The 10,653-nt window shown below is 45.5% G+C and overlaps 2 protein-coding genes across 2 annotated transcripts; both read right to left on the reverse strand.

Moving 5' to 3' along the window:
- Positions 1-362: 362 nt before the first annotated feature.
- On the reverse strand, positions 363-5,918 carry EAH_00053070 (hypothetical protein, conserved; the record flags this gene model as incomplete). Its single annotated transcript, XM_013394038.1, has 5 exons — positions 363-509; positions 1,453-1,538; positions 2,685-2,743; positions 3,426-3,597; positions 4,163-5,918. Coding segments are annotated over 5 exons (2,220 nt in total), but the record flags the coding sequence as incomplete, so codon positions are not given.
- A 2,067-nt stretch (positions 5,919-7,985) lies between these two features.
- Positions 7,986-9,423, reverse strand: EAH_00053080 (D-3-phosphoglycerate dehydrogenase, putative; the record flags this gene model as incomplete). The annotated part of the gene is made up of 4 exons (XM_013394039.1): positions 7,986-8,051; positions 8,189-8,290; positions 8,535-8,921; positions 9,202-9,423. The coding sequence occupies 4 exons, from the start codon at positions 9,421-9,423 to the stop codon at positions 7,986-7,988; spliced, it is 777 nt and encodes a 258-aa protein (XP_013249493.1).
- Positions 9,424-10,653: the final 1,230 nt, after the last annotated feature.

A 10,653-nucleotide genomic window follows, 5' to 3' on the forward strand; every position in this document is an offset into this window, starting at 1 on the left:
CGCAAGAAAAGAGATTGCTAACAGACAAAGCAGAGAAAAGGAGACAAAAGGAGACAGCAGATTAATGGAGGCAGAGAAGAACAACCTTAAAGGAGACAAAAAGTTATACAAGGTAGAGAAGAAGAAGACAAAGGAGACAGAAGGAAGCAAAGGAGACAGTTGAGGTGATAAAGGAGACAAAAGAAGACAACAGAAGACAGAGGAGACAGAGGGAGATAAAGGAGACAGTTGAGGAGAGAAAAGGAGACAGTAAGAGACAAGCAGAGACAGTAGGAGACAAGTATAAACAGTAGAAGACAGAGGAGACAGTAAGAGACAAACGGAGACAGTAGAAGACAGAAGAGACAGCAGCAGCAACGAACCGGTAGCAGCACAAGCGATGCAGGATGCTCTGTCTCCACTCTATTAATAGCTTTCTGCAGCAATGCTGCTGCTTCTGCTGCACTCCAACTGTCTCCTGCTACCTCAGGGTCAAAGGCCCGCATTGCACACAAAGCCCAGCACAGACGCTGCAGCAGCAACAGCAACAGCAGCAGCAGCAGCAGCAACAACAGCAGCATTGTGGATCGGAGGCCGCTGCGGAGTGAAGGAGACAGATGAGGAGATAAAGGAGACAGAAAGGAAAGAGACAAAGAAGAACAAGGAGACAGAATGCATGCAAGGAGACACAAAGAACAAACAAGAAGTAGAGACGAAAAGAGACAGACAAAGAGACAACAAAAGACAAATGGAGACAACAGAAGACAGACAGGGAGACAAACGGAGTCAAAAGGAGACAGCAGCAGCATTGTGGATCGGAGGCCGCTGCGGAGTGAAGGAGACAGATGAGGAGATAAAGGAGACAGAAAGGAAAGAGACAAAGAAGAACAAGGAGACAGAATGCATGCAAGGAGACACAAAGAACAAACAAGAAGTAGAGACGAAAAGAGACAGACAAAGAGACAACAAAAGACAAATGGAGACAACAGAAGACAGACAGGGAGACAAACGGAGTCAAAAGGAGACAGGAAGAGACAGAAAGAGACAGAGAAAGAAATAACAGGAGACAAAAGGAGACAGAGGAGGAGACAGAAAAGGAGACAAAAGGAGACAAATGGAGACAAACGAAAACAAGGGGAGACAGAAAAAGAGAGACAAAAGGAGACAGCAAAAGGAGAAAAAAAAAGGCAGAAAAAGGAGACAAAAGGAGACAAAAAAAGAGCGACAAAAGGAGACAAAAGGAGACAAAAAAAGAGCGACAAAAGGAGACAGCAAAAGGAGACAAATGGAGACATAAAGAAAGACAAAAAAGACAGAAAAGAGACAGCAAAGAGACAGAAACAGAGACAAAAGGAGACAAAAGGAGACAGAAAAAGAGAGACAAAAGGAGACAGAAAAAGAGAGACAAAAGGAGACAGAAAAAGAGAGACAAAAGGAGACAGAAAGAAAGACAAAAAGAGACAAATGAATTACCGCAAAGACAAGCGACTGCCCCATCGGTACATCCTCCAGGCCCTTCGCCTCCTGGAGGAGATGCGAGATAAGACCCCCAAAACGCCCTGTAACACAAACCCTAAACCCTAAACCCTAAACCCTAAACCCTAAACCCTAAAACTCTAAACCCGAAAACCCTAAACCTTAGACCCTAAACCCTAAACCCTAAACCCTATTTTATCGCCAAAGAGGGCTAGGCTCGACCGTGCTGAGGAGACACTTTAAGCGCGTCTCTCTTTTCTTTCATTACCTCCTCCTCTCTGTCTCTCTAGCTAATATTTATATACTAAGATATATATACTTATATATTTATATATAAATATAGACTTATACATGTATATACTTATCTATTTATATTTATTGTATATATTATACGTCTATCATACTCCAAATTGAGTGGTGATAAATATGCATTTAAATACTTATATATTTATATTTATGTTAATATTTATATTTTATATTAATATTGATAATTAATATTTATATTTATATTTATATCTACAACATAATATACTACTATATTTATATTTGCATATAAAATACATTTATAAACAGGTGCTACTATGAGTGCAGTTCGGGTATCCCTAAGCAGCCTAGGGTTTAGGGTTTAGGGTTTAGGGTTTAGGGTTTAGGGTTTGGCGAACTGGGTTCAACTCCATTAAGAGCGACAGCAAAGAGAGCAGCAACTGTCCCCTCTGCCCCAAGGGTTTGTGCCTCAGCATATAAAGGAGACACTCGAGACACCCTCTTTAATAAAACTTCAGCAAAGAAGAGAAGCTCTTCCTCCGTTACTAAGCACAAACAAAACAATAATTAAAATAATAAATAATTAATTATATTTTCACAATTGTAATAAACTAACGCTGGGATGCAGACGTATTTGCATGCATGCAAACAGCAGCAACAGCATCAGCAGCAACAGCAGCAGCAGCAACAGCAGCAGCAGCAACAGCAGCAGCAGCAGCAACAGCAGCAGCAGCAACAGCAGCAGCATACAGAGAGAGAGAGAGACAAAAGGAGACAAATAAAAAGGATACAGAGACAAAAAAGAAGAGAGAGAAACAAAAAACACAAAAAATAAAAGCAGAGACGGAGAGACAAACAGCAAAGAGAGACAAATGAGAAGGGAGACAAACAAAATAAAAGAGAGACAGAAGCAAAAAAGAAGAAAGGAGACATTAAAAAAATAAAATATATAAATAAAAACCTACAAAGGAGACGGTTAGCGCAGATAAGAGGCAATAGACGCGCAGTCTCGTTCGATGACAGCCTGAAAAATAAATAAAAGGAGACAATTAAAGACAAAAGGAGACAATTAAAGACAGCACAATTAAAAGCAAAAAGAGACAATTAAAGACAAAAGGAGAGAATTCAAAACAGGAGGAGACGCAAAAAGACATAAGGAGACAATTAAAGACAAAAGGAGACAATTAAAGACAGGAGGAGACAAAAAGGAATCAATTAAAAGCAGAAAGAGACAATTAAAGACAAAAGGAGACAGTTAAAAAGAAAAAGCAGAGATTTAAAAAGAAAAAGGAGACAGAAAGGAGACAGTTAAAGACAAGAGGGGACGACGAAGAACAAAAAGGGGACACATTAGAGACAAAAGGGGACACATTAGAGACAAAAGGAGACAGACAGAGACAACAAGGAGACAGAGTAGAGACAAAGCAGAGACAAAGAAGAGATAAAATGCAGGAGGAAAGGAGACAGAAGAGAGACAAAAGGAGACACATTAAAGGCAAAACAAAAAGGAGACAAAATGTAGAAGACAAGGAGACAGATGAAGACAAAAAGAGACAAAAAGGAGACGCCTCAGAGACACAAAGGAGACACAGAGGAGACAGAAAGCAGACCTCCTAACCCCTAACCCCTAAACCCCAAACCCTAAACCCCAAACCCTAACCCCTAAACCCTAAACCCTAAACCCTAAACCCTCGAAGGAGACAAACCAGCGAACATTAAGTTTAAACAGACGAATTGCTTTCCAGGCGATATGTTTAACAAAGCCAAAGGGGACAGGCGTCTCTAAGCACCACTTAAAAACTTCTTGCAGCACTCTGCTGCGCTGCCCCTCCGCAACTTCTGCAACAAATCTCTCTTGTTCGAGCAGAGCCCCAGCAGCTGCGCATACACCCCAATTCATAAACCCTAATCCTTTATAAACCCTAATTTACAAACCCTAAACACTGCGCATACACCCCAATTCATAAACCCTAATTATAATGCACAAACCCTAGCAATTGATTTTAAAAATAATAAAAATAATAACTAAACCCTAATTATTGCTAAGCCCTTCACTCTCTCTTCCCTCGGCTTTCTACGCCCAGCATGCAGCAAGTGCTTCTAGAAGCAGCAGCAGCAGCAGTAGCAGGAACAACACCAACATGAGCAGCAGCAGCAGACGCCGCGCGAGCAACAACAACAGCAGCAGCAGCAGCAAGAGCAGCATGAGCAGAAACAGCGGCAGGAGCAGCAGCAAGAGCAGCATGAGCAGGAACAGCGGCAGGAGCAGCAGCAAGAGCAGCATGAGCAGAAACAGGGGCAGGAGCAGCAGCAAGAGCAGCAGGAGCAGAAACAGCAGCAGGAGTAGCAGCAGCATTAGCAGCAGCAACAAAAGAAGCAGCAGCACGAGAGGCAGCAGGAGCAGCACGAACACCAGCAGCAGCAGCAGCAGCAGCAATATTACCTTGTGTGAGCGTGAGTAATTCGTTGTCTTTGATAATTTTTCTGCTGCTGAGGGCCCCCACACCCTGCAGCACTTGCAGCAGCTGCAGCAAATCGAACCTCCCTAGTAAGGGGCAGACCCGTTCTAGTAGGTCTCCCCACACAGCTTTAACTCTTTTAGCGGTATATTGCTGCTGCTGCTGCTGCTGCTGACTGCCGCTGCCGCTGCCGCTGCTGCTGCTGCTGCTGCTGCTGTCTCGAGGCAGCAGCTGAGCAGAAGCAGCTCGCAGCAAAGTAGGAAGAGCCCTTATATGTGAAGGCTGCGTTGAAGGTGGGATGTCTTGCAATCTCTTAGCACAGCAAAAGACAAACTCTGATATAAGAGAGTCGCAGAGCCCCCTATACACTCCAACAGAGAAGGGACCCTCTAGCCAGGCTTCAACACCCCCTCCTGCTGCTGCTGCTCCTGCTACTCCTGCTGCTGCTGCTGCTGCTGCTGCTGCTGCTGGTTCTGCTGCAGCCTGCTGCAACGCTTTTCGGAGACCCTTTGATGGGGCCCTCAGGGCTTGCTGAGCCCTCTGAGTGTGTTTATGAGTTAAGAAATTCATACAGAAGTTTGCATGCAGACGAGCACCATTTGCTGCTAGCAGAGCAACATCATGCGGCAGCAAATTGCTGCGGCCGCGTTGCAGCAGCTTGAGTAGCTGCTGGAGCAGCAGCAGTTGCTGCTGCAGCAGCAGATCGAAGTCTACAACTGTCTCCTCTTGTGTCTCTTGTCTTAACATATCGTTGAGTACATTCGTTACATATAACAACTCCTTAGCCCCCATCCTACCTGTCTGCTTCCCTTCATTAACACCCTTCAGAAGCAATACAAAAGAGCCTTTCTTCTCTAATGCGTCGAGCTCAGCTAATATAGAAGCCCCTAGAAACAAGCGCTGTCTCTCTCTTGCTGTTAATGGGGTAGAGGGCCCCCCCCCCTCTACTGAGGGTACACTGCTTCGCCCGCTGGGGGCCCTTGGGGGCCCCCATGAGCCTCCTTGATGATTTCCTCCTCCTATCCAACCTTGTTGATGAGGTGCACCAGTTGCTGCTCCTGCTGCAGCAGGGGGGGCCCCATATGGGGGCCCCATGCTGCCATAGGGGGCCCCTAAAGGAGGGGGGGGCCCATAGTACCCTATTCCTTGTGGGGCTGCATGCGCATAAAGGGGGGCCCCCAAAGAATAAGCAGGGAAAGGAGGTATAGAAGGTGAATAATATCCAAAGGGTGGGGCCCCATATAGGGGGGCCTCTGCTGCTGCACCTCCGGGTGTATGTGCAGCTCCTGTTGCCTCACCATATGATCCGTGAGGTGTATCTGCAGCTCCAAACTGCATGTAAGGTGGAGGCTGCTGCAGGGGATCGTAGGGTACGCCTGGGAGCGGCCCCACAGGCGTCTCGAAAGGTGGTTTGGGGGCCCCCCCGTATGCAGCAGCAGCATTAGCAGCATTAGCAGCAGCAGCAGCAGCAGCAGCAGCATTTGCTGCTGCTCCAGGTACTCCTGTTGCTGCAGATCCAGCTGCTGCTGCAGCAGAGCCAGACCCCTGGGGCCCCTCCATGGGGCCCCCAAGACCCCCTGCATGCGCTTGTCTTGACTCTCGGCTTGCTTCTGATGACTGAGGATAATTAGGAAGACAAGGATCGTGAAGAACAGCAAAGAGACGCCTGGGTAATAGAGCAGGGGGCCCCCCAGGTTGGGGGGCCCTTAGTAAGAGCTGCCCTGCCCTACAAGATATCATGAGGGTATAAGGAAATGAAGCGTAGAAGAGAGAAGAGGTGTAAAAGAGTTAAAAGAAATATCTAAATGAAAGATATCATTCAAAGAAGGGATGCAAAGAAACAAGAATAATAAACTTTAACTGCCTCTGCCTGCAGCCGCTCCTCTTCTTATCGTACACCGCAACAGTATATGAAGGAAGGAGAAACAAATTTTATTTGTTTTGCATGCTTTTTTGTTTTGTTCGCTTTATTTTAACACACAACACAGCATAACACCGTCGCAGCACATCTTAACAAGCCCCGCCCGATCCCAAACCCTCGCATGCAAGAGCAGCAGCAGCAGCAGCAGCAGCAGCAGCAGCAGCAGGTTGAGGCCAGCAGTAGAAGGAAGAGGGTCTTGCATACAGTATTTGCTGCAGCGGATCTGCATTGCTGTTTTATTATTCTATTTTCTTGTTTTTGTTTGTATTCGCTTCGTCTTACTCTTAACGCATCAGAAAAAAGTAAATAAATAACAAGAGAAGATGCAGCGCAAATGAAGCAGCAAATAACACACTGCATACAAACAGCACAGCAACAGCAGCACACACGGGAACGCTAGCTGCCTAATGTATATGCATGCACTCCTGCTGCTGCTGCTGCTGCATCTACGGGTGCTTCCGTTGCTGCTGCTGTTGCTGCTACTCGCGCTGCTGCTCGTGCTGCTGCTAGTGCTGCTCGTGCTGCTGCTCGTGCTGCTGCTCGTGCTGCTGCTAGTGCTGCTGCCGTTCCTACGCTTCGCAGCAACTGGATCCTTGCTGCATGAGAGCATCTGTTTGTTTTTGTTATTTCTACGTTTGTTTATTTGTGTCTTTTCGCTGTTTTGTTTGTCTTCTACTGTAAGCGAAGCACTGAGGGAAGCAGCATATACACCCCAGCTTCTGTCTTGTTCTCCTTCACCTGCCCTCCAAATAATATATTTAAATAGCAAATGAACAATTTTTAAGAAAAGCAGTGGATGCCGCTGCTGCTGCTGCTGCTGCTGCTGCTGCTGCTGCTGCTGCTGCTGAGGACAGCAGCACTCCCGCAGCAGCTCCGCTGGAGCAGCCCTGCTGCAGCAGCAACACTTCGAGCCTTTGCATGCAGTCATCACCATAACCCACACACTCTCTCTGCTGTATGCATGCGCTACTGACTGCATGCGGGCAGCAGCAGCAGCAGCACAAATAACACGGCCAGCCCCGTATCGACAAAAAAAAAAAGAAAAACGCAAACTTGCTATGCATGCGCCTACCGCATGCCTCCCCGTACACAGCTTAGGGCCCCCATACATGCATCTCTGCATGCATGCATGCACCTATGAATGCACCTGCATGCATGCATCTCTGCACGCATCTGTGCCTGTATGCACACGTGCACGCATACATGCATGCATCCGTACCTGAAGGCAACTGTGCATGCGCAGTTGTGCACATGCATGCATTCATAGATGCATGCATGCATGCGGACTTGGGGTGTAATGATCCTCACGTATAGGGGCTTATGAGATATATATTTGAGTGTTTATAAGAGTTTTTTTTGTGTTTTGTTTAATATCCTCTGCTGCAATTAACAGGCGTTGCCATATCTTCATTCGAAGAAACCCCTTTTAAATATTTATGCATATTGTTGCTGAAGACGCGCATCGTTTCTGCTGCACTGAAATTCTCGCTAAAATCTGCATTGTGGCTGGAGAGCAGCAAGTTGTCTGCTCCCCACAGAGGTGAGTCTGCAGGAAGGGGTTCGCGCTGAAAGACATCAAGAGCAGCTCCAGCGATTTGTTTGTTGTTTAAAGCCTGAAGAGAAGAAGAGTAAAGCAGCAATAAACAAACAAAAGGGGTTTCCTCACTCATAGCTGATACTTACAGGAATAAAGAGAGAAAAGAAAACAAATTCTGCGGTGTACAGACACCCCAAATATACACCCCAATAAACAAATACACAACATAGGGCTTTAGGAGTTAGTTATGTCGTCGGGTGTACGTACATGCAGCAATGCAGCCTCATCCACTACGCTTCCTCTCCCTATTGAAATAAAGACAGCCGTCTTCTTCATTGCAGCAAACTGCTCATAAGAAATGCAGCTCCGCGTTTCCTCCGTAGCCGGGAGGCTGCAAACGATGAAGTCTGACTGTCTGTACACCTAAACAAAATATGCGCATGCACTGCATAAACAACTTCTTCATTGCTCTTCTGCATGCATGCAGAAAACACACAAAAAGCCCCATCCAAACATGCATGCATGCATGTATGCATGCATGCATGCACCCACCTCTAGGGCTTGTGAACCTGAAGAAGAGCCGTAGACTGCATCGAGCAACTCGCACTTTCTGCTTGCATCACGGCGTAGGGCAATACATCGCATGTTGAATGCCTAATAACAAAAAGGCAAAAGGATAATACAATGCAGACAAATAACAAGACGAGACAAATAAACACATAAGCAGACATATTCCCCTTCGCTGGGCTCCTCCTAATCTTCTAGAAAGAAGAATAGGAACGTGTGCTGATACGATACGATCTAGCTATCTTTTGTATATTTCTTATAAGGCAATTGTTGTGCTGGAGCAGAGTAAACAAGGGGCTGTGGTGCATGCACAGGAAGAGGAAATGCCTACTCTGCATGCAGAAGCGATTTCTTTTGCGATGTCGCCGTAGCCAATGAAGCCAACAGTTTGCCCTTTAACCTCCCCCATGACGAAGCGCTCCCATCTTCGGTTTTGTTTGTTTGCTTGCAACCTGGGTATTTGCTTGGCGAAGTGCAGAATAGCAGCCATTGTGTATTCCTTTAGAGAAGAGGAAAAGACTCCTCTTGCATTCGTCACTAGAATACCGCTTTCGCTGAGAGAAACTGATGGATTCGATGGAAGGCGCAGCCGACGTAATTCAGCACAAAGTCCTTCTACACCGGCTAAATAACTGTGAATCCACTTCAAGTTTGGCGCCAAGGGAATCACTTCAGCCAAAAGAGATGAAGGTGCATCCACTATAAACAGAATCTCAGCCTGTGCACAAAAAGAAGAACTGCCGTGCAGATTCCGAAATCGATAGAGGCACAGACACGCATTTGCGCTTCATGTTTCCATCTATTCGTAAAAATGAGGAAATAAGGCTTCATTACTGTACGATCCGCAATGATATTCAGCAGAATAAAGGTTTAAAATGCCGGAAGAATGCTCCAAACATGATGCTTGTCGCGGTGTATGCGCAGGTTTGTGTGTGTCTGATCAGCGCGTCTGAGAGGAAAGCTTGGAAAGTTAGCACGAAATCGGTGTCTTAATATACCATTTTCACTTCTTCTTCTCGGCATTCAAAGTCTTTCTTAGAACATCCTGAAAGAACGTCGAAGTCCGGGAAGTTTTCCCTCACATTCTTGACGAAACGCGGCAATACAACTTGGCCAAAAGGAGGCGGAGAAGACGAAATTGAATCTGCTACCGTCGCCTCAGGACAAAGGGAAAGATCCACTGACGCCTGAGTCAACGCAATAATATATCTTTTTCCCATCTTATTCGAATTTTTCTGTAGATAGAAATTCAAGTTGAGATCTGCAACTCGACTCGGAAAGCGGAGCCGCCGAGCAGGAAAGCGAGAGGGAAATGCGGAGTAATTCGAGGCTCCTTTTGCATGCAAAGAATTCAAAATGCATTAAAATGATATTTATATAGAGTTAAAACTTCAAAATATTTTTTTTCCTTCTCTTCTCTTCAGCCTCCTTGCCAGACTTCTTCTCGAGGCGGTGTGCGGCTCTATGAACAAAGGCATCTTCTACTTTATCATAGCGCTGCATGTGCAGCAACAGCATACAGCAAACCTTTGCAGATTAGATTATAAAATTGGAGTTAAAAGCATTTCTCATTATATTTCTTTTTTTCCTGAAGTCTACAGCAGCTAACCATCCACCGCAGTGCACATCGGCAACAGCGCTTCTTGTCTAAGACATGCAGAGCCGCTCCTCCTGCTATCGTCATAAAGGGTTTAAGTATAATGAGGTAAGAGCAGCAGCTGAAGCATGTTTTGCTTCTAAGTGCAGAGAGATTCTCCCTCTATCACTTGTCTTTATTCTCTATACAGCGCAGAAGAGCCTCGTAAGTTAATACGTTTATGTCTGCTGGCCTACTTACAGGCTAGGCATTGAAAACCAAGCATATGTATAGCCCTTCTTACTCATTCTTCTCCTTCAGCTTGTTTAATAAGCTGTTCTTGCTGCATTATAGAGGTGGATTAGCAGGCTGTGAACGGCTGCTCCCTTGTCTCTTTGAAATAAGCAGAAAGTCTATTCAATTTACTCAAGATAAAATAAAGCAGAGACACAGAGACAGTTGCTTGCTTCTCTAAAGATGTTCTTGCTTCCTCTGCATGCATCAGAAGAGTTGCATTTGCCTTTGGCGTCTTCTTTATTATCACAATACGTATGCTATATCCGATAAAAACTAATTAATTATTTTTATTATATATACATAATAATAGTGTGAAAGCAATTATTATTATTCATATTCAATAGTAAGAATAAATATCATCATTATAATTATTACAATTATACCTTTCATTCTTATTAAAAATAGAGAGCAATCTAATGGCGGCTGCACACTGCACGAAAGCTTTCCGCAGTGCACTGCTAGGTAATTTGCTGCTGCTGCTGCTGCTGCTGCTGCTGCTGGCGCTGCTAGTGGTGCTGCTGCTGCTGGCTCTGCTGCTGCTGCTGCTGCTGCTGGCGCTGCTGCTGCTGCTGCTGCT

This window comes from Eimeria acervulina, genomic scaffold (genome assembly GCF_000499425.1).
Source record: "Eimeria acervulina Houghton genomic scaffold, Eah_scaff969, whole genome shotgun sequence".
Lineage (NCBI taxonomy): Eukaryota > Apicomplexa > Conoidasida > Eucoccidiorida > Eimeriidae > Eimeria > Eimeria acervulina.